The 22,546-nt window shown below is 44.9% G+C and overlaps 1 protein-coding gene across 4 annotated transcripts in view; it reads left to right on the forward strand.

The window, feature by feature from the left end:
• Positions 1-47: 47 nt before the first annotated feature.
• The window catches only part of PLEKHD1 (pleckstrin homology and coiled-coil domain containing D1), a 38,637-nt gene continuing 16,138 nt past the window's right edge, over positions 48-22,546 (forward strand). For 2 of the 4 annotated variants that reach the window (XM_039552019.1, XM_020584046.2), the window contains exons 1-4: positions 48-9,920; positions 17,354-17,447; positions 18,375-18,464; positions 18,974-19,050. In XM_039552019.1, the coding sequence (XP_039407953.1) occupies positions 9,772-9,920; positions 17,354-17,447; positions 18,375-18,464; positions 18,974-19,050 (410 nt within the window). In that variant the 5' untranslated portion in view covers positions 48-9,771. The remainder of the gene's footprint in view (positions 9,921-17,353; positions 17,448-18,374; positions 18,465-18,973; positions 19,051-22,546) is intronic. The other 2 variants (XM_020584045.2, XM_020584047.2) reach the window with 2 other exon arrangements.

Genomic DNA, 22,546 nt, shown 5'->3' on the forward strand with positions numbered 1-22,546 from the left:
TGACAGCTGTGACAGAAAGAAATGACATTGTTAAATGGGGATGCAAGCGATGCAGACAGTACATTTTATTTTTGTGGGAAGGTGTTTGCTGCTTTTCTTCATGATGTCTGAGCACCTCCTGCAAACCTGGAATGTGAAACTGCATCTTGGGGGGCAGCGTAGCAGGTGGCTTTGGATATGGCTATTAATGTGTTCAGAGGTATTAATGCAGAGATGATGTGACAGCTCTGCTTGAGCGGGGCGTTTTGCAACTTGTGTCTCTCACAGAGTATTTAGGAGTTGGCATTGCCCTGAAGCTGTCTCCTCCTGCACCCCCAGGGAAATCTCTGGAGCTTCCAAAGCTGAGACCTCTTTGGAGGGCAACAAGATGATGGGTTTAAGGTTGCTCCAGGGCACTGTTAAAAGGCCTGAGGACCCTTTGAAGCTACAGGAAATTGTCTTTATTCCATCCAGTGCTCTCAGTCTTATCAGTCCCAAACCCAAAATGCACACACTAAGTCCCTCCATTCTTGGAGTCTTTGTGATGAAGTAGTCTTTCCTATACATGTATGGGCTTCAGTGAAATTTGAATGAAAAGTCAGCTTTAAACCCTAGCCTGTTTTTTGCTCTTGTCTTATGAGGGAAGAGTGCTGGTGAAATATTTCATGCCCCTGTTACGTGGTTTATTGGGTTTTTTTCCCCTCCTATCTTCTTGCTGTTATCAGGCACAGAGTCCCAGCTCAGCTTTCCTTGTGAGTGCCCAGTGATCCTACTGCTTACCTGTTGACAGCTCTTCAGTGTTGCTTTGCCTTCACTGCTGATGCAGTTTTACTGGAAGGCAGCTCACCTTCCTCCTGCAGCCTGTAATCACATGGAAGCCTGTTCAGCCATAGCTCTCCTGTGTTTTCTCTGATGCCATGGTGGTCATTATAACTGAGAAAGGATTGTGCTCTTGCTGTGGAGAAAACCTCCCTTCTCAGGCTCCTGAATTTCTCTGGGTTTAATTTTCCACCAACATAATTTTGAGTGGCAAAGAATAGTAGGATATTAAATTTTAGTAGTGGTCTCTGAAACAGGTGCTCAGGCAGGGGTTAGGAGTAGTGCTTGGACAATTAATTCTGTTTTATCAGAGCTAAAGCTTGCAGGGCAGTCAGGTTTTTTTCCTATAAGACACTTTAAGCCACATTTTTAGGGACTATAGGTTTTAATAAAAGATTTTTTTTTTAAATCCTGTAAATTGCACATTGTGTGCTGTGATTATAGAAGAGGCAGACTTTTAGAAAAAGAAATTCAGTGGATTTATATGGCAAGATGCAACTTTAAAGAATGACCACGCTTTGACTGAAAATGTTACTTTACCAGACTTGGCTGGGACTAGATTTAACATTTTAAAACACATGTAGGGGTCAAATACATAAATGGAGGAGCAAATGTAAAGGTGCTTGTGTCTTGCCAAAGTATCTGCCATTGTGTGTACAATATTAGGGGTTTGTAGAAGAAAGTTATTACCACTGCAGCATTCTTTTGCTACTGTCAGGATTTAGGGAAAGGATGAGAATCAGGGTTGGGATACTTGGAATAACTGGGAAGTTGACTGCCTGTCCCAAGGCAGTCCCTAAGGAAGCAGCTGCATAGGCTTTTCAGATCTTTAGGTAGATCTGTGCGGTTTGGGTTTTGCAAGCCAGTGGTCTGCAATTTTGTCTGACATTGTATGATAGAACTATCAGCTGGAGCAATGCAGGAAGGAATAAAGCAATCTGAGCAGCTTACACATGGACTGGCCTTACTCTAGTAAGGTGTGGGGATGGTACTTGGCAAGTTCCTTAGCATATTGTGGGAAGGCACTGATTGAATGTGGTCAAAAGCACTGATTGCAGAGTGATGGAGGCTGGAAGAGACCTCCAGAGGTCAAATAACACCTTGGCTCAAGCAGGGCCACCTAGAACCAGTTACCCAGGACCATGTGCAGATGGCTTTTGAGTATCCCCAAGGAGGGAGACTGCACAACCTCCCTGGACAACCTGCGCTGGTGCTCAGTAAAGCAGGAAAAAAGTGTTCAGAGGGAGTGCCCTGTATTTCAGTGTGTGCCCATTGCCTCATCCTGTAACTGGGCATCACTGAAAATAGTCTGGCTCCATGCCCTTTGCACCCTTCTCTCAAGTATTTGTATACATTGATGAGATTTCTCTTAGAGCTGCTGAGTTGACATAGTGTATAGATGTTCTCCATACTTTCCAGCTGCCCTGTAAGCAGGACTGGGTTTCAGACCTGCCTTTTCAGAAAAGAGAAAGGGGAATGTTGCTGTTACAGGATGAGTGATGTGTGCATTTGCCAACTTCATGCATCCATTTAAGAGATAGCACTTGATGGAGATGATTCATAAGCAATTCATTTAGAAAAAGGATTTTTGTTTTTCTGCTGCACTTGCTGTCTACAGACTTATCTAAGATCCTGTGAGACAGTGTTTTAGCTCTTTCACTCCAGTGATAAGCAATCCTCTCAGCTGGTTGCTTGCTTTTGATTTTTCTGGTAGCTCATAGGACCTGTGTCATTAAGAGAGAGTGTAATCTCTTTATACTGGCTTAACCACAAGAGAATTTGATTAATGTAAAGTCAGTATGAGAACTGAATCAAATGACAGAGGTGCTGTTAAAGCTGGTACAAGCAGATGTAAAGCACTAAGAAGGGAAAGCCAGTATTCTTCCCAGACAGTCTTGTTTTTTTGCAAGCAAAACTCAGTTTCAGTGGTAAAGCATTATGCAGTGTATTAGCATTCTTTTAGTGTATTTAGTAAATATGTCACCGCAGTAACTGGAGACTTAATTACTGTAGTCTGTGGTAAATCCTTTCGGAGATGTGAGGAAGTGCTTTGGGTATATTTATGTTACAAGAGTTACCACTACAAACTTAAATATTTAGGAGCTGTGGTGTTGCATGCTTCCTGATGATTGCTGTAGAGTGTTCCTTCATTTGTTAAGGAAATAAAAATGTACATCAGCATTTTTATGAGAGACTCGTTAGGGATGAGCACAGCAGCAAGATGATGAGCTGTCGTCTATTGTTCCAGCTGACAAATTAAGCCATTCTTCTACTGATATGTGCAAGCCTTATCCAAATATCCCTGCAGGCAGAATTGCACAACATTCCACCCTCCTTATCACCGCACTTCTCCCTCTCGTCTGTGATGTCGAGAGATTAACGAACGCTTGTGGTGGATGGGGGTTAAGGAAAAATGCCTCATTCAAAAAAACTTGTAGACCTAATAAAAATGAAGCTGTATCATGCTGACTGACACCAAAGCTATATAGTATTTGGAAAATCTAAAAGCAGATTGAAATTATTAGGGGGAAAATGCTGGTTCTGTATCTGTATGCCCAGTATCTGAAGTGGTAATTAACTTATGATATATGATTATAGTTATGTTGGAGTCTGTGGATGTTAATGGGATTCTGCTGTGTGAAGAAACACTTTCAATGAGATTGTCATGGTTATACAGGGGTGAAGAGGCCTGCTGAAAACCCTGCTTATGAGCCTTACTACTACTCTGAATGACTTTTACTGTTGTACTTTTACTCAAGCATTTCTTGTCCTCAGAGGGTGGTGCTATCAGTAGAATGAGTCGAGTTTTAGGACTGCAATGAATTTCCAATGTTCTCTTGTCTCTTTTTGACAAAGAAATTGAGAGGCGACTGATCTTGAACAAAACTTTGTACCCCTGATACCTGCTCTGTGTAGAGATGTCACGTGAAGGTGACAGGGTACAAGTGAATGACTAAGGCAGTGGGTCTGGGAGCTTTTCCATGTTTATCCCTACAATCTAAACTATGGCATTATGAGAGAAGCCTCATCTACAAAAGCTGTGTGGCAGCATGGCTCACAGGAGACTAAAAGGAGATGGCCCTCTTAGCCTGCTGTATGTTGCAGAGAGCAATGTCTTCAATGTCCTTCCTTGCCAGGCAGTTTTTCTTTCATCTGGCTGCTGGCTCTCCTCAACATTGCAGGGTTTAGAGTAGAGCTGTCATGGTCTGCTGCTATGATAGATGGCAGCAGTAGATCTTTGTGCTCTATACTTAGATAACCACTTGAGAATGTGGATAGGAAGGAGGCAAGAGGTGTCTTGTGCCTGCCCTGTGTATGTGCACAGCAGGAGCCCTGACCTTGCTGTGACTGGCTCGATGAGCAAGACCAGGAAGGAGAAACTTGAAGAGGAGGCTGCTCCAACTAGCTAACTAAGGGGCATTGCACAATGTATAGGGAAAGGGTGTGAAGAACACTGGTGGTGTGGTCCCCGCAGTTTTCACTCCTGAATGAAGTCCTAATTGCAGTGTCCTTGCTTTTTAAGGCCTTGCCTTCTGTGATCACAGCAATGGTAGGTGTAAAGGAAGCACTGAATGTGTATGCAAGAGCAATATTGGTCTCTGTGTGCGGGGCATTTTACGAACTTCAAATGAAATAAATATGTGGGTTGGCCAGTTCTGTTTTCCTGGATATGTATTTATTTTAAAAGTTAAGCTTATGAATTCTTTCCCTCTTGTGACCCAAGAGAACAAAGTGGGTAGAAATTGGGGGACCACAATCAATATTGAAACCTTTGCAGTTGAGAAATGCCTTGTGCATAGAAGTCCAGCACCTAACCTGGTTTTAGAAACTTGGAGAATTCAGATATACTGACTGGTGTTGGAACAGCTAAGGAGTGTCTTTCTCCAGAATGGGCAGCCCTGGATCTCATTTGCTTCTTGCTGGAATTTTTTGTCAGATCTGAAGCGTGCTGGTGGTTCTCTGGTTGTTTGCCTGTTTTAATATGTAGAGGTATTACATTTTCCCCCTCCATTATTCTGCCAAAGAAATGCTAACAAATCCTTCTCTTTTGCAGGACATTTTGGCTGCCCATGGTACCCAAACTACTGTCCTGGTATATGTATTCTTGTGATGTTCTGGATTTAGTACCAGTGTTACACGTGAGGAGCACTGGGAAGTCAAGTTACCTGCTTAGATTCATAGAATATCCTGAGTTGGAAGAGACCCACAATGGTCATCAAAGTCCAGCTCCTGGCCCTGCACAGGACAACCTCAGTCAGATAAGGACATTGCCAGGTCTGGAAGCTAAGCCCTGGGATACTGAATGGTGCTTCCATGCCCTCGTTGCAAAGGCAGCACTTTTTCTATGCTCAAAATTAACGGGACTGAGTAAGCAATTGAACTTCCCCCAGAAGAACTGCTCTGAACCTTGTCTCTGATCTCTTTGGTGGATCTCTTGAGTGTCTGGGCACTACGGGGTGCAAAGGGCAAAAAAGTCTTTACAAGGTTTTGAGCTGTCCTTTACATATCCCATGCTACTCACCTGGCAACTGTACCATGGGTAGTCCTCGACTTTGATACTTTCTATGCAGAAAGCTTCCAGCAGCACTGGCCTAAGCCATTGCTGCTCAGCTGTGTCACCTGCTCAAGCCACGTCCTTGGTAACTGCTGTTGCTGTTGTCACATTTGGGATTGAGTAGAATTATGTTCATTTACAAGCAGGTAAGATGTAGCTAAAAGGAGATGCACTTGGAAAGGTAAATAGAAATGGAGGTGGTGTCTGTTCCAAGCAGCAAGTCCACCAGCTCTGAATGCTGTTACAAAACCTTGGGGAAAGGTTTGTTCTTTCCTGTCCCTCTGTTTGGAGGTTCAGCCACTCCTCCTGCTGTGGGAAGTAGCACTCCCATGGCTGCTGCACTCTCCCACATCCTCAGAGATGGGACTGGGATCTGACTGGCTGGGGCTGCTGGAGCAGCGTGGCTTGCAGGCATGCAGCACTGCCCTTCCCCAGGGAGGAAGGGAGTGTGTGGCAGTGGATTCATAGTCTATGGAAAGAAAGAAAACAAGTAGAGCTGTATTTATTCTCTGCTGTTGGACAAGTTGCTGGTTGGAAGCAGCCTATTTAACTACTGAAGCTCCAAACATTTTCTGTTTGTCAGCCATGTGATCACTTTGTATTTAGGCTTGATGGGGGGAAAAACTGGTGCCTCGCAGGAAGCCTGTGGGCTGTCTTCTAGAGGAAGCTTTCAAATGTGGCTGACCACTCTGATGTATTCTGAAAAATGGCTTTTTAGCAGAAATCTTTGTTTAACAAAATACTAGAGTAAATGAGTTTTCTTCCAGAAGAGATCTCTTAGTAGAATTAAAAAAAAAAAAAAAATTATCCCCTTTTCATGCTGAGAAAAACGGTCATTGACTATGGTGTCAGTTCCTGAGAAAACTGCCTCCCAAAAGCCAAGTTATTGGGCTGGCTGATTGCTGTCAAATCCCTTTGCTTCAGTAAACTGATACCTTATTTTCTGTCTTCCTCTAAGTCTCCTGAAGTTGTGCTACATCCACAGCAAATGGTTGGGTTAATATGACTCCTGGGCCATCCACCATGAATCTGAGTGGTTTTGAAGGGCTGGGACTGGTGAAGGGCTTTAGCTGGAAGAGGTCACTGAGACCACGTAATTCTTACCAAGGGATGATGTCAAATGGGGTTATACATCTGTAAGGGTGATGTCAGATGGGGTTGCAAATCTACAGAGGCATTTGACTTTAATGCCATTTGCTGAGCAACTTTTTTTTGAGTTCTGCAGAACAGCTCTGACTTTCCATCTGACACTGAAAATTTAATCATGTGCAAAAGAAACATGCTCTGTCAGTGTATCTCACTAGAGGTGGGTTGATGTTAGTTGTGATGGTAGTTGCTTTTGCTCTATTTGAAATAGCATCTGCACACAACTGTGCACCTAGGAAGCTGGAGCATCACTTTGAGGGGTACATGTGACATTTTCTCTTTGCAAGAATGATGTATCATAAATGAAAGTGGAGCTGGACTTCTCCACATTGTTCAGGTACTTGCTAATACCTCCCATAATTGCTAATGTTTCTCAGGGTTAAAAATGGCTATCAGAACCTATCAGAAGCTGTAAAAGGAAAGGGAATCTATCTTACTGGAAGGTAAGATCTGAATCTCTCCAACTCTGCAGCAGGTCTGATCCATGTCAACTTACTGGCCCCAGCCCAAGAAGCAGTTTGTTCTTTTCTGCATAACACAGTATTGAAAGGCTGCCCAGAGCATGAAGGTATAACTTTTCACTTTAAAAAAAATTTAAAAATACAAGCCTCCTCAGCAGCTGAAGTTAGCCACTATGTGTCTTCTTAAACTGAAAGGGAGCATCTTTGGACTGGAGTGTGGCCTGTGGTGAAGGCACATGGTGTAATTCTTGAGCATGTCCTGTGCAGGGCTAAGAGTCGGAGGTGATCCTTGTAGGTCCCTTCCGACTCAGGATATTCTGTGAAGAAGTGTTATTTCTGTATAGCTTGCGCTGCTGTCTGCTTCAAATGTTTTATTTTTAGTAAAATTTTATTGGCTTGATGTGTAGGAAAAATAAAGACAACTTATTAGCAAAATAATTGCCATACCAGTGCAGCCTTTTGCTCCACAGAAAGGTTTTCTTATTAAAGCTCCAGTGCTTTCTCTCAAGGATGTACAACTGTGTTTCCCCTTCATTAGATTAGTACACACATAAAGGAAATGTTAAAAGAGCCACTTTTACTACAGATTACTGTGTCCTGACACCAGCAGTTAGAAAATTCACCTTGCTGCTCTCTACTGCCCTAGCATTACTGGCCTGTCACTTGACAAAAGCAAGTTGCTCTTTTCCCTGGACTGTTGACTTTAAAGAATTTGCTGTAAATAGTCAGTGCCTTGCTTGTCTTAGAGGCCTGCAGAGGAAAAAAAAAAAATCTCACTTTTTGATGTTCAAAGCCAGAAACCTCTTTACTCCCTTGGTCTGTATAAGGTAAAAATAAGTAAAGAATGAAAAATAAGTAAAGGATGAAAATCTATTTCTCCTCACCTCAGGTCACTGCTGTCAGATCTTTGCATTGTTGGTGCAGTACAATGGCAGGGGCATTAGATCATCTATCTTTACGTGGGAGCTCTGTGGCTTTTCACTGCACATTTATAGAGTAAAGTGAGGCCATAGGGCCCAGAATAATTTTTACCCTTTGTGCAACATAATTTGAGAGAAAATTTTCCCTCTCCTGATTATGAGTAGTATTTCCTTCTTAGTGCTGTGTATGGAATGGTGTCTATAGCATTAATGCTTCTCTTCTGCAGTGCAGTGTTATATTCAAGAGTTAGAGCTCAGGTGAGATGGAGGCAGTATCTGCTGCTCTCTTCTCCACCCTCTGCCTCAATAGCACTCTGAGATGGGACATGTCCCATGTCTGGGACCAAAAAGGTTGGTCAAAACCAGGGTGAGAGAAAGTAACAAATTGTGGAGTTTGCTGACTCCCTCATCTTTTGATCAACTGTGACTTTTATCAGGGACCTGCATCTCTAATTTCTCTAATACTGAATGCAGTCTGTGAACCTGAGGCAGGCTGTCTGCATCTCCTCTCTTTAAGATGCTTTGCAAGTGCCTCTGACTGAATAAAGCTAAGTGAGCCCATGTCCTGTGGTGTGACCTGGCCTATAGCACATCCCAGGTTTCTGATTGGGAATGGGAAAGGACCATGTGTCTGCACTGTGTCTCTTCTGAGCAACTGCATTGGGAAGGGCTGACATGCAGCAATTATGGCATCCAAATGGATTCACATAGGATGGCACAGGTTAAATCGGGAGCAGACACCTCAGCATCTATGGCATACACGCCATACAGCGTGTACGCATCTGTACTGGTTATATGATATCCCAAAACCTCAGATGCTTTAGCAGCTAGGATTTTCCCTAAATTCTAATCCTGGAGGGGAGGGAGGACACAGTAAAGAACAATATAATGCTAATCTGCTTTCCTGTGGGCATTACAAAAGATAGGTTCTTTTGGCGAACGGTGTTCGTATCTGTGCAGGGAGAAAGGGTTTCAAGAGCGGAACAAGGACTTAGGGAACCAGATTAAAAAGCTTGCTGTGGGAGTACTAAGCAGGAGATGAACATGGACTTACCTGAGCTGTGTGATATATTCCTATGTGTCCATGTTGAGGCCAAGAAAGAGCTGGTACCTAAGAGGCAGGGCAGAGGCTGTTCTTGCCACATCTCCAAGATGCAGCAAGGCATGAAGGCAGGCAGAATTTTATGCTCTAACTTTGATCAGCAATGGCCCTTTAAGGCAGAGCAAGGCGTGCAGTATGGACACTGCCCAGTCCAAACCCAGCAGCCACGTGAACTCTCCCCAGGTGGGCAGTGCCAGGCTGGCACAGCAAGGGCCCCCCTCTGCCCCTGCCTGCGATGACAGAGGGAGTCCGATTGAACTTGCTGGCTCCCACTCGCTCTGCCCTAATTTTCCTCAGGACAAATCAGAAGAACCTGTCTCCGAGCGCAAGATTTTGGGAATATGTGTCAGAGATGCCTGTCAGTAAAACATCCGTCTTGCCCTAATTTCTGCATGGAGTGCTGCAATGTCGACTGAAATAACCTTCCAAGCTGGCTCTGGTGCAGAGGTATTTTGGCTTATGTTATTGCTAAGAGCTTTCTTTCTGAGGAGCTCTTTCTGGCTCTCTGTGTTTCTGATGTCTGACTCTCTTCACTCTTCTTTTTCCCTTGGGCTGGGATGTGTGCTGTTTTCAATGCATCAGGAAGTAATACGCAATGAGAAAACTCTCATCATCTGTGCATCAGGGAGAGAATTACTGACTGTGTGCTGAGCAGTCAAGTTATTGATTCAAACCAAAGCCCAGTCTCTCTGTCTGCTGGGCTGGTTACGTCCTGCTGGTTCATTGCATTTAATCGGATTCCCTGAGCTGCCACGCAGAGGGGGAGAGTTAGAACCAGATCCATCTATAATGTTCGCTTCAAAATCCAGTTCTGTATCCCCTTCTCCATCCATGGAACAGACGGATTCAGATGCTCTGGACATCAGCACCAAAGTGCAGCTGTACGGTGTGCTCTGGAAGAGACCCTTTGGGAGGCAGTCGGCCAAATGGTCCAGGAGGTAAGCCCGGTTGCTGAGGGATGCTCGGATGAAATACAAAGCCTAAGGGTTCTGGGATAAGTTAAGAGCCTGAGTGCTTGACTCTTCAAGTGCAGCCAGGCAGAGGCTGGGGTAAAACTTGGGGCATAGCTTCCCTGCTGTTCTGAGTCTGCTTTACACATGTGGCACCCCATTGTGCTCTCTTCTTTATCTGTCCAGACCTTGTGCTATGTGCACTTCAGGGTGGGAATAGAGACTAACTGCCTCCTCTGAATAATTATCTTATGAAAGAGGAAGAGTCAGCTCGTGTGTTTTGCCCCTAAACTGCCTTTGTTCTTTTAGCACTCAAAGCTCTTTGAGTCCTTTGGGTGCCAGAGGCAAGGGCTGAGCTGACTGCATGTGGGTCTGTATGTGTGTGTGGTCTGCAGGGGTCTGTGGACCAGCTCCAGTACTGCTGTGCTGCCTGACAGTGACAGCATGCTTGGAACAGCACATGCAGACTCTTCCCTGGGGAGAAGGTGGCTCTGAATTCTCTCCCATCTGGAGATGTAAGGGAGTTGTAAGCTGCTGTGTGTTGTCTATCAGCAGCCAGGAAGTTTGGAGCTGGAAAGCATTTGCCATAACCTTTAACCAAGGACAGAAGTAAGTTCTATAATACTGAAATGGTGGATCAGTTTAGAGTTGGTGTAGTTTCTTTATGGAAATCACTGGATCTCTGGCACTTACCTTTTGTGGGTAAGTACCTCTTTGCTGTAGTCTGCAGTATAGATACAAACCATTTCTAAATCCAGCTTTCCCAGCTTTGCTCTCTGTAGTAACCATAGTGCTGCCTAGTCTGTGAAGATGGCATAGCCTGACAAAAACATTACTTGGGAAGCAGTTTTGTTTTTGTAGCAGTCTTTGGCCTGTGTGTGGGTTTTATTCCCTCCCCTGCCAAGAACAGCCTATTTTCACCCAGAAAAGAATTTGTGCTGATGCTCCCTACTCAGCTCCCAAATATTGATAAATAAATGAATTACGTCTGGAAACTAATGTGACTGTGTTATGGAAAAGAAGTGGACAGAATAACAGAGGGGAAGGTAATTTGCCATGGAGGAGACTTTCTTAAAAGGCTCTCCCTAATAAAAATTTCTTGCAGGCAAATGGCCCATCTCTGCTCCCTCTGTCATTATTTATTTAGTGCTGTTCTATTCCTAGAAGTCACCCCCATCTTCAGCAAGTGGTAAATATTTTAGTGATAGCAGCTAGGAACAGAAGGGGAGGTGACTGTGGGTCAGGGATGATATGGAAGATTAGTTGCAAGCACAGCAGCTGAGGGTCCTGGGGGACCAGACACAGGTCAATGAGAGTTGAACACAGGGAATCTGTAGGGTTTGGAAGGAAGTGGGTACTGGAGTAAAAAGACTTGAAGAGAGGAGCAATGTGTTGTTGGTTGGTTTGTTTGTTTTATCATGGGATAGACTTGCTTTAAAGTAAAATAACCTTGCATGTTATTATAACAAATCGTTATGGGGAGATGAGCAATTCATTCATTTCCCCTTCTTTCCCCCCAGGCCCAGCAACACATAGCTGGTCAAGTGCATTTTTTTATGAAAAGGAGAAGAGATGTTTCCCACTCCAGATAAATTAAGAAAAAAAATTGACTATTGCTTGATGTCATTTGGGATCTGATCTCTGATAAACGTAGGTTTTGTCCTGAAATCTTGGACAACAGTACTACTCCCAGTCCCAAGGAAAGTCTTTCCAAGATATGGGAGATAAAACAGTGTGTAAGGGGAGGATTGGTCTCATCAGGCCGTGAGCCATGAACATAGGTCTGTGTGGGAGATACATGATATTTACTGGCTTGATCGCATTCACTTGGCTGTAGCAGCAATGTTTCTGGAGAAATTGAGAAGAAAAGCAACTGTTTAAGGGAAGGATGGAATCGGATTAGATAATAGATCAAGGAAAAAGTGTCCAGGCATGGTGTCCAGTACTTTGGTGATGGAAATCCCAGGTTTTGGAATTTCACATTGTCCCAGCAGAGGTTATGCAGGGAGCAGGGAGGGATAGCAGAGCTTTATTTTAGTCGGGGCTAGATCTGATGGCACCTGTGGGGACAGCTGGACTTGACTAGAGGCAGCTGTTTGAAGCATTTTCAGTCCTTCCTTTTGCCCATGCAGTGGTCTACTCTGAAGCCCAAATATTTGTGTGCTGCCTCAGGTACTGTCCAAGAGTGGGCTGGATGCTTCTGGCACTGGACCAGTGTGGCTGTGTTTATCTGCAGGGCTGACATCTGAGCATGCTGCCTTTCAGAGCTTGATTTTTGAAATGCCATTAGCAGCACCCTGATGCCTATCTCTTAAAGAAAAGAAGTTCTATTCCTAATGTGAATTTTCTTTCCTTGTAAAGAAATATCTTTCCAACAGAGAAGCAACTGTCTTCTGAGTTTACTGGTACTTTTGACCAGTCTAAGACTGGGTCACTGCTGGAGCGGCTTTGGAAAATCATATTCTTGGTCCCTGACTTACGATCTTTCTCTTCCTAACAAACTGCACCCCATTCTTCCTTCTAATGAATAATAAGCAATTTAGTCTCTCCTGCTACAAAAGTTTTACTGGTAATGGCATCAGCCTGGCACGGAGGCTGGAGTGAAATGCATAATGTGCATACCTGCCCTGGATATGGCATGAATAGGGTGCAGTAGCTTTCCAGGATGGAAGTGACACCTTCTTTACTATGAATAATCCCAGTCCCATATAGGAGTGTCATGCTCTAAACTGTCTGTTACCATCTATGTCTGAGACTTTGGGGTTCAGTAGGACAGTGCCAGGAGGGGCATTTGCTTGGTGGACAACTGAGTGTCAGAAAAGCAAGGTGGAGCATGAGAAGTTGAAAACAGGAGAGAACAAAGCACAAAATATGCTTATATCTCTCAGTAAATCCATCAGAGATGACAAGCTGGAAGGAGGGAAACAGCACAGTTAAGAGAGAATTTTTTTTCTTGAACTGTCTGTGGCAAAGCATGCACGTAACCTTGTTTACCACAGTGGCTACTGACAGTGGTCACAGGACAGATGGAAAAGATAATTATTTAGGACTGCTTTCTGCTCAGAAACCCCCTGGGAATCACACAGCTGCAGAGCAGTGTGTGTGTGGAGCACAGGGCAGCAGGGGCTGCTGAGACATCGGGGCTGCGAGAGCATGTGCTTCTCTCTCGTCCTTGTATGTAAACGTCCCACTTGCTGCTGGCTGCCAGGAAGCATCCCCCTCTTCCTGCCGGGCACCAGGGCAGGAGGCAGGCAGGGAAGCCTGCCAGGTGAGGAAGAGTGAGGGGCAGGTACTGTGGACTCTGACCTGACATGCTGATAAAGATCATTTGCTCATCAGTTTCCTGAGCTGTCCCCAGGGATAGAGAGCTGGGCTGATCTCATAGCTGGGATTCGCTGCTTGTGCTCCTGGACCGGTGCCCAGAGAATCACCTCTGGAAGAAAGGACCAGGGAGACTGCTGCAGTTTTATAGTGTAACTACTTCATCTGGGCCATTGTCATGTCAAAAACTTGTACAAAGATTAGCTAATTAATTTAATTAGCCCTCTCTGATACAAAGAGAGCACTTTCCCCTCAGAGATCAGGTATCTCAACTTGTCCTGTAGAGCTGTTGTTTCTGCTCTCAGTGACTCAGTGACATCTGAGTCACTCAAATTGTTACTGTTCCTCTGCTATTCCAGTTTAATTACACTGTGGTTTCAGCGGTTTCATAGTGCAGGATCCAGCAGCAGGGATGGGTGACCAGAGCAGCTGACCACATGAATGGCTCTTGTATTACCTGTGCTGCCTGTGGAGTGTGGCTGTGCCAGCCTGTCTCACCTCTCACACCTTTGCTGCTGCTGCTCTCCAAGGTTTTGAACTCTGCTCTATTTTTAAATTGCTTCTTTTTTGCGTTCTTGTTTGTATTCAAAATCTTCCCCTGCCTTTATAACACTCCCTTTTCTTCTGCTGCCACATCTGTGCCTAATTCAGATACATGTTCAGTGTCTCCAGTCCTCCAATCACAGTCCTAACTGGGTGTCTCCCCCCTTTCTCCCTTGGCCATCCTTTCCCTTTCTGCTCTTGCTCACCTTGCTGCTGCTTTACTCTTCAACCTGCTCTTGAGTCTTGTAACTCTCTCCTCTATTCCTTTACTTGATGCCTCTTTTCACTATGCTGTGTCAATTGTCCCTGGGTTGTTGTATGGAGACTTTGTCCTGAAGGTCATTTAAAGTGACAATCTTGGTTGCTCAGGTGTTGCTTTCCAGGTAAGGATAGATGAGGGAACATGATCTGAACATAAATACATTATGCCCACAAGCTAACCAGATTTTTGATGGTTTTCCTTCATTACTTGCAGTGGGATTTTGTTATTATTATTTTTTAAGCTCTTATTTTGTATATTTTCATTCCAAATCCCCATATTTTCTCTCCACATCTGTGAGGTCAGGGATCTAAAAGTTCATTTATCTGTGAGAGACACATCAATTTTCAGAGATTTGTGCTATATTTTGTTCTTATTTTTGCTTTGATTTTGGTTTCCATTGGAGCATAATCTATAATACGAGGATTATCAGCATTGAGCAACAAACAGTACGTAACAAACTAAAGCCTGGCTTTAAAATCACACAGAGTTAAAGATCAATATCTTTACCTGTCTGGAAAATGTTTCTTGAGATCATTCAGACTGAAAAGTGTCAAACAGGTTGAGTAGACTTTCTCCATGTCATGTGTGGTGTTGACTTTTGGCATCTCTAGATTCATACTTGTGCCCACAGTATCTGGTTCCCTCTGACTCACTGGACCAGGCACAGGCCATTGGGCAGGCAGGTTTGTTCTTTTAAGATGTTATTTCTGTATGTATTGTGCAGATAAGGCAACATTTCCCTCTAAAAAAGGAAGTCCTCCTTGAACTAAGCATTAGAGGCATAACGTGAAGATGCAGCTACTCAAAGGAAAACTTTCTTATAGAGCTAATGACCAGAGGTGGGAGGAAAAATTAATCAGGAAGGCACAAGGCTTCTGTTCACAGAAGAAATGTGGACAGGAGGAACCAGGAACAAGCCTTGTCTGCTCTCTGGAGGTCTCTGATACCTGCCTTGGCCCGTGTCAGCTCTGGGCCTGCTGCAGGGGTCATGGCTGCCTTTGCCATTAATGCAAATATCTGAAATATCTGAAAATGCCAGTCCTTGTTTCACCCAAGGGTGAGACATCAATTAATCTACTCCATCAGTAATGCATCCCCCAGAGATGTGCCCAGTGCCTCTGCTAAATGGGCAGGTGTCTTGTAGTTGAGCAATTCAAGTATGGGACAGCCACCATGGGCAGGGTCACCCCTTGCTTTCCCAGCTGAGGGAATGTTAAATGCAGCTCCTCTGGGAGGTGCACAGGAGCAGGAGTCTGGGCTGGAATGGTGGTGGTCCCCTGGGTGGAAGGTGAATAGCAATTGCTCCTACTCTGACGGCTTGCTTGACAGGCTGCACTGTGAATGAGCACCTTTTCAGTCCTCTACCTACTAAATAAGCTCAGCACAGAGGAGTGGTTTTTGCACTGAGTTGTGCTGTTCTGCTTAGAGAGATTTTGTCAGGCTGTGGTCAGGAGCAAGAGGTGAGGTTGGGCAGTCAACCACGATGTCCTCAGGGTATCAAATGTGTCCTGCTGAGGAAACAAAGTGCCTGCTTCTCCCCACCTTTGATTTGAGCATAAACAGGTATAGATGAGAAGATGAGGAGAAGAAAAAAATTGGGGAACAATAACTGCTGCTGGTGGTTGTATGTTCTGAAGACTTCTGGATATAAATATGCACGTGTTCAATGACTGTCACTTTTAAACACTTTGGAGAAGGTACAAAGTAGGTCCAGAGCTTGAGTTTGCTGCAGACTTTCAGAAGTTTAACTTTGTTCTGCATTTTTTTATTGCCCCAAGAGCCCACGGTCTCTGTTTCCATGGCATTTGGCAATTTCATCTGTGTTGCCAGAGCCACGGCAGAAGAGCAAGAGACAGAAGCTGATGGAAGCAGTAAAGCTTTCACCCAAGAAAAATAATTATAATAATTATTATTAATAATTATAGATATAATTTTATTATTCTGGTGATAATTCTCTGCCAGATTCAACATCTTTCTTTAGTTTTTGGAACTAAACTGGCACTGCCTGTGGAGGTCTCCTCTTGTTCCCTCCCAGAAACAAGAAGGTTTCCTGGGAATGTTCTTGTTATTCACAGAAATGCCTTATCCTTTCCAATTTCTTCATGATCTCTTGTCCTTGGGACCACATGAAAGTGATTTACACAGATGTGTTTTGTGAAGTGTAACAAGGCATTTAAAAATAATTTTCACCTTCTTGCTTTTCACTTTCTTCCCAAATCCCTTTCTCATGTCAGAAAATATGTACAAAACAGTACAACACATTTTCTTTGTAATTTACTCTTTTGAAACCTCCCTACTAAAGTTGTCCCCATTTTTCTTTTCAGCTGCTCTTCATAATTTTTGAATGCTGCAGAGATTTAGACCAAATTTAAACTAAGTGAGGTATCTCTCGCCTGCAGAGTGCATGCAACCTCAATTTTTGAAGAGAGGAGGGACTCTCCCAGGAGCATTTCAAAAATCCAAATAAGTTAAAGGTGGCACTCCTTTAATCATTATTTTGAGGACACACTCCAGTAAGTTAGAAGCTCGGCTTAAAGAAGCTGTGATATTTTGTGGCTGCTGCACAATGATCATCAGAGCATACCTGAGGCTAAGTGAGCAGAACAAGGCATATTTTAATGTTACAGATATGAGAAAAAAAAAATTCTATTTCCTTTGTAGTTGTGAAGGTCAGGGAGACTTTGCCAGGTGCTCTGCTTAAAAATATCTCTCAAATTTATTTCTGCTCCTGAGTGCTTTGGTGGCCAGTTTTTTGCCTCAGGAGTCACTTGGGGATGCTAGGCTGCAATTCTGTGTTAGAGTGGAAACACTTCCCTTCTGGCTTATGCTGAGATGGGAGGGAAGAGGGTGGCAGGCAGCAGATTGCCAAATGAGCATTTAGTTGCTCTTAACCCATGCGAGAGACCCTTGAATAAAAGAGCAGCTCTCTCCAACAGGTTGAATTCAACACACGAGCTAGAGAGAGCACACATGTAGAGATGGCAAAAGCCTGTGGTCCTGCCTGGGGCACAGAGCGCTGTCCCTGTGCCCTGTGAGCACACGGTGCCATGGTTTGCCCACAGCTCTGGTGTGTGCGTGCTGGGGTAAGCTGCAAACACAAAGTGCTTGAACTTGGCACTTGCTGTTAAGCACCAGCTCTTGGCTGTGAGCAGAAGTGAGGCACCTCGCCTCAGACTTAGGTGGGAGTAGTAAACTCTTCTGCTCAGAAAGCAGCTTTAGTTAGGTGGAGATTTCCTTGTGCTGTGAACCACAACCTCCATTTCACCAGAATGTATTTCCCTTCTCTGTCTTGAAGGTTCTTCATCATTAAGGAAAGTTTCCTGCTGTACTATGCTGAGAGTGAGAAGAAGAGTTTTGAAAGCAATAAATACTTCAATATCCATCCCAAGGTGAGCAGTGTTTGCTTGCACAAGGAGGGAGTAATTCTGTTTCTAGCTCCCCCTCCCCCTTCCTCCATGGGCCCAGCAAGTGAAGAAGAGATAAGTCCCAGTAAGTCACAAAGATCTCACAGGTCCAGGGAAGCCTCAAAAGAGAAAGAATCGCATTGGTACCTTTCCAGGATATTTAATGATTTAGCAGGCATATGACTTCTATTTTTTTTACCTGATAGTAGATATATTCCCTTGTTTTCATGATCTAATCAACTAATCTTGTGGCTATAAAAATAGTGCTGGCAAAGCCAGTGGTGGGGTTAAGAGCTCCATTTGCCTCTTGTTTCTAACCTGTACTTGCACTCATTAGGAGCTGGTAACCCACATGTCCTCAGTTCTGAGGAGTGGCCTCTGTAGCTCTGCTGCCTGGAGCTCCACAGGGTGACCCTGTGCTCTGAGCCTGCTTTTGTCCTCTGTAGTCACTGGAAGCTGATGTAGCACGTGAGCTTCCAAAGGAGCTGATTTCACCCATCCTGGTTGGGGGCAGCCAGCTGCCTGCGTGCCCCCATGCAGCACATGGGGGTTTTGACTGCTGTCAGTGACTCTAATGAATGCACAGCCTCTGTCATGATACCACACTGAATCAATTGGGAGATCCCTTCCTCCCTGATGAAAGAGTTCCTGTTTCCATGTTCTAGCTAACAGCTTTCCCTCCATGGTGAAGGCAGGACTGCCATCTTTACCCCCTTTCAGATGCTGGCTGGGAGTATCCTGGTGGTGATGAGAGTCCCTCTGCTTTTCAGGAACTGTGTATATTGCCCCTCCTGGGGTAGCCAAGGCAGGGCAGTGGCCCACAAGTGACTGAGGGTGAAAGTTCAGCTCCTGATTAGTTGATAGTTATATTTGATTTTTCTGACTGATTAGAGTGCCCTGGTTTATCTCCAGGGTGTCATACCCTTGGGAGGCTGCATCGTGGAGCCCAAAGAAGAGGCCAACATGCCTTATGCCATAAAGATCTCTCATGAAGACTTCCATGTAAGTATATTTCTTTTCTTCTCAAAAGCTCCAAACCCCACAGAACAGGTTAATGCTGATGAGCAGAGCTGTATTGGCAGTCTTTTCCCTCCCTGCCAAGGTGTGCCTACCCTCCCTGGACAGACTATCCTGAGAGCAAGGGTGACTTAACATCCCAAGTCCCCTCAAGGTTTTGCTGCTGCTTTGACAACCAACAAGGAAACTTGCACTTTCTGACACCAGGTTTTATGATACTAGCAGACCAGTAGACACATTCTTAGGAGCCCTAGAGCTCGTGTTGCCCTATCAGTATTATTTTTACTGTGACTGTTTGCCTTGTGCACACTTCCCAATGTGTGGTAGGCCTAGGTCATATTTGCTCCTGTGTGATCCTACTTCCCGTGTGGAAGACTGTGGTGGGCTCTCTTCCCACCACAGCTGTGTCCAGTTCATGCCATGAGTGCACAGAGGTACATAAGGCACCAGCATCTCTAATCTGGGTTTTTTTCCCCTCCCCTCCCCTCTTCCAGGGTAACATTGTTCTAGCAGCCGAATCAGAGTTTGAGCAGGCTCAGTGGCTGGAGATGCTACAGGAGTCTGGAAAAGTGTAAGCTTCTTTCTATTCCTTACTTGCTTTGTACTGCTCTGTAGATGTGTAAAGGATAAAGAGGAAGAAGCCTGACTAGAAGGGCTATGGGGAGTCAGACAAGCTCCTCAAAAACAGTGAGAGCTTCACTTCCCTTCTGGACCTGTCCTTTCTCTAAACAGGAATGCTCGAAAACTGATGCAAAGCTTCCCACCTTGGTGTGCAGTGTGTGTGCAGTATGGCTCTCTGCTCACCCCCCCAGGCTGTCATCTGCCAAATGCTGATACACTCAGTTCACCTGCCATCCCTCTCTTGTGCCTCAGAGAGGTGGGACCTGAGTCTGAATGGGAGCCCTCCTGGTCCATTTTGTGTGGGAAGCGAGGTTTGCCGGCTTGATAAAAGTGGGGGTCAGACAACTCCTCCATATGAATTTGGGGTGAAGTAAGAGCAGAACAGGCAAGGCACAAAGATAGCGTGCAGCTGCCCAGATGGCTCTATGTCCTGCTACGAGCAGGGACCTCACCAGCACAGTACTGACTAATAACCGTAATTGTGATGCAGTTCTGTGTCTGCAGGGTGTGCATTCCTTCTGCCCAGATCTGAGGGTGCTCAGACCATGCAGCAGCAGGATTTGGCCTCTCAAAACAGTTTAATTGTGAAATGCAGAGGCAGCCTAAATCCCAGGAGAGGCAGTGTTAGCAAAGCATTTCCAGCCCACCTGCAGGGGTGAGAGGGTTGCATTGCTGTGTGCATTCAGCACTGGTTCACACTCTGCTGAGAATGCTGGACAGAGATTTGCAGTTTGTTGGCCTGCAACACTGCAATCCCCAGCACCCAGGAGCCTGACAGTGCAATGAGCAGCTGTCCTGCAAAACCAGAGCAGGCTCTTTCTAAATCTCAGCAGATGCAGGAAGAGATAACACTTAAACAGGGATTTCACTTTCCCAAATGAGATATAGAAACTTCCTGAGTCTGTAGGGCAGAGCCTGCCATTCAGCTATGAGGCTTAAAGCAATGATGCTTTGCTCTGCCCTTCCTGGCTGCATTACAACCTGGGTGGTCTCTTGTCACTGTAGGGACAAAAGCTGTTTAACTTGTAATACCAGTGTGTGCATGTATGTGTACATGCTAAGGCAGTATCTCAGTTAATTGCAATGTTGTGAGGCTCAAAATTTTGGTTTGTAATAAATGGGGAACCCAGTGTTATGGTGGATCATCCCAAGCCAAGCTCTGTGCTGCTGCAGTGTGCTTGGCTTTGGTGCTGGGGGAAGCTGTTACCTCCCTGGTAGTGTATGAACTGCAACACAAGGCTGTCCATTGAAATTTCATGGGAGCAGGAGTCCCATGGGACACAAGACCCAAGGCAGAGGTCTGCCACCCCCTTGGCATGAGCAGCCTTGGCCACTACAGAGGAAAAGTGACAGAGTTAGTTAGCCCTTGAGCAGTTTGGAGATTTTTATTGAATAGCACAGGTCTGCACTTGCGTCCACCAATGTTAAGCTCAACTATTGCCAAGGGCAATAATTTGGGACCAAGTTCATCCTTCAGGTGTGTGTGGGAGGGAAGGAGGAAGGCAGCACAACTCGGGAGAGGTACTCACAAGTAAGCCCTGCACTGCTGCATTTGTCACAGAGCCAGCCTTTTCTCTAGTCCATGCTTCAATATTCCAGCAGTAGCATTTAGAACAGAAGTAGAGAGGGGCTGCTATCATACAGCAGACCACCTGCACCTAGCTGAAAATCTGCCTGAGACACCTTCCCTCCCCTCTCTGCTTCTGTTCCTGCATCAGAGAGTGGTGCAGCTCCAGTGCCAGTCTCATCAATGCTGATGGTAGCCTGCATGTGAGGAAAAGCACAGATTATGTGATTTAACGGGGTCAGGTTGGGAGCTAAACAGCAGTCAGAAAGGCCAGCATGGGCCAATAAATTCATCTGCAGTGAATAGAAAAGCTAAAAGAACACAGTTGAATTATTCTAGGCAACCTGTTATAATCCTTTTGTTCCTAGATGGACATTGTACTGCCAGTGGTACCGCAGCACTTAGTTGTGATCATCCTGCTGTTTTTATCGTTATTTAGAGCTGACCAAAAAAACTACCCCAAAAAACCAAAAACCCACAAACAAATAACCTCAAAAAACCCCAACCAAAAAAAACCCACAAATCCAACAACTACAAAAAAATCCAAACCAAAAAAACCCAGTCCCAGAACAAACTCCATAGACTGAGATATGGAAATAGGCAAAAGAGGAAAAACAAACCTAGGCTGGGAAGTATCCTCTGTCCTTTGTTTCAATTTTGTCCACTGCCTCTTTACATCTGGGGTGGGTCATGTCTATGTGCCTGCACAACTGGTTATTGCCTCCACCATCACAGTCTGCTCGGTGATCCCTTCAGTTCTTCCCTCCTTTCCAAGTTTCCTGCCCTGATAGGGAATTCACTGTGGAGGGGAACTGATGGTCTCCCCACGATTCTAATGTGTTGTGGCTTGGACTTACCACACTTGCCAGATCGTGAAAGCTTTTTGGAAATGCACGAAGGCCTGACTCCCAGACTGCCAGGCTCTCCTTCCACCCAGAAAGGCTTTGCTGCTGGTAGTGGGGGACAGGGGCACACATACACTCTCTCTGTCCACATCAGCCTTCCCTGAACTGGTAAAAAGTAAAGTTGGTGGGCAATGTGGGAGAAAAAAAATAACATGGTACTTATGTCCTGCGGACTATAACATGCAAAGTGTCTCCAAAAATTGGCTGTGGGTGCTCCCAAGAAAGGTAAAATGCAGCCAAAGCTAAAGAGATATTCCCAGTGCTGCAAAAGGACTGGAACAGACAGTGATTGAGATATATATGTGATGGAGGTTCTCTACAGCTTTGGGTTTGGTTTTTTTGTCAGGCAGGGGCTTCCTACTTGTCCCATGAGCCTTCCTGGCCCTGTGCTTTCTGATACTTTAAGCAGTGTAGCTTTTTCTGATGGAAACTCACTTGGCAAGAAATACAGACTAAAGAAAGCTGTTGCTTGCCCCTCAGCTGAAGTCACAGCCTGTACCTCCCTGTAGCTGTGGTTACACTGGCACTGGTGCCAGCAGATGAAGGAATAAACGCTTAAATGCTACACAGTGATATGAGTGCATTTTCTAAGTCACACAGCAGTGGGTGTAGTAACCTTTGAGTAACAGGGAAATGTCTTGTTAGTCTGGGGAAGGAAGGGAGCACTGAGAAGGTGAATCTGTAAACAGACACCTTAGAGGCTCTAGCTGTTTTGAAGCTCTCCATGTAATCATACGATAAACTCTGTCGTTCCCCCCACTCCCATCTTGACCTGTTTGCTGTTGGCTTCTCTGGGATCAGATTCATCCTTTAACAAGGATTGTTAGTGAAAAAACACATTCACACCTACGTGTTCTCACTCAAGATGAAGATGTTTACCTGTGGGCAAAACAGCACCTTTTAAATTAGTGTTTTAGTTTCCTCTCTACTTTAGAAATATCCTCATTAGCTGACAAGAAACACATCTATATGCA

Source organism: Corvus cornix, chromosome 5 (genome assembly GCF_000738735.6).
Source record: "Corvus cornix cornix isolate S_Up_H32 chromosome 5, ASM73873v5, whole genome shotgun sequence".
NCBI lineage: Eukaryota > Metazoa > Chordata > Aves > Passeriformes > Corvidae > Corvus > Corvus cornix.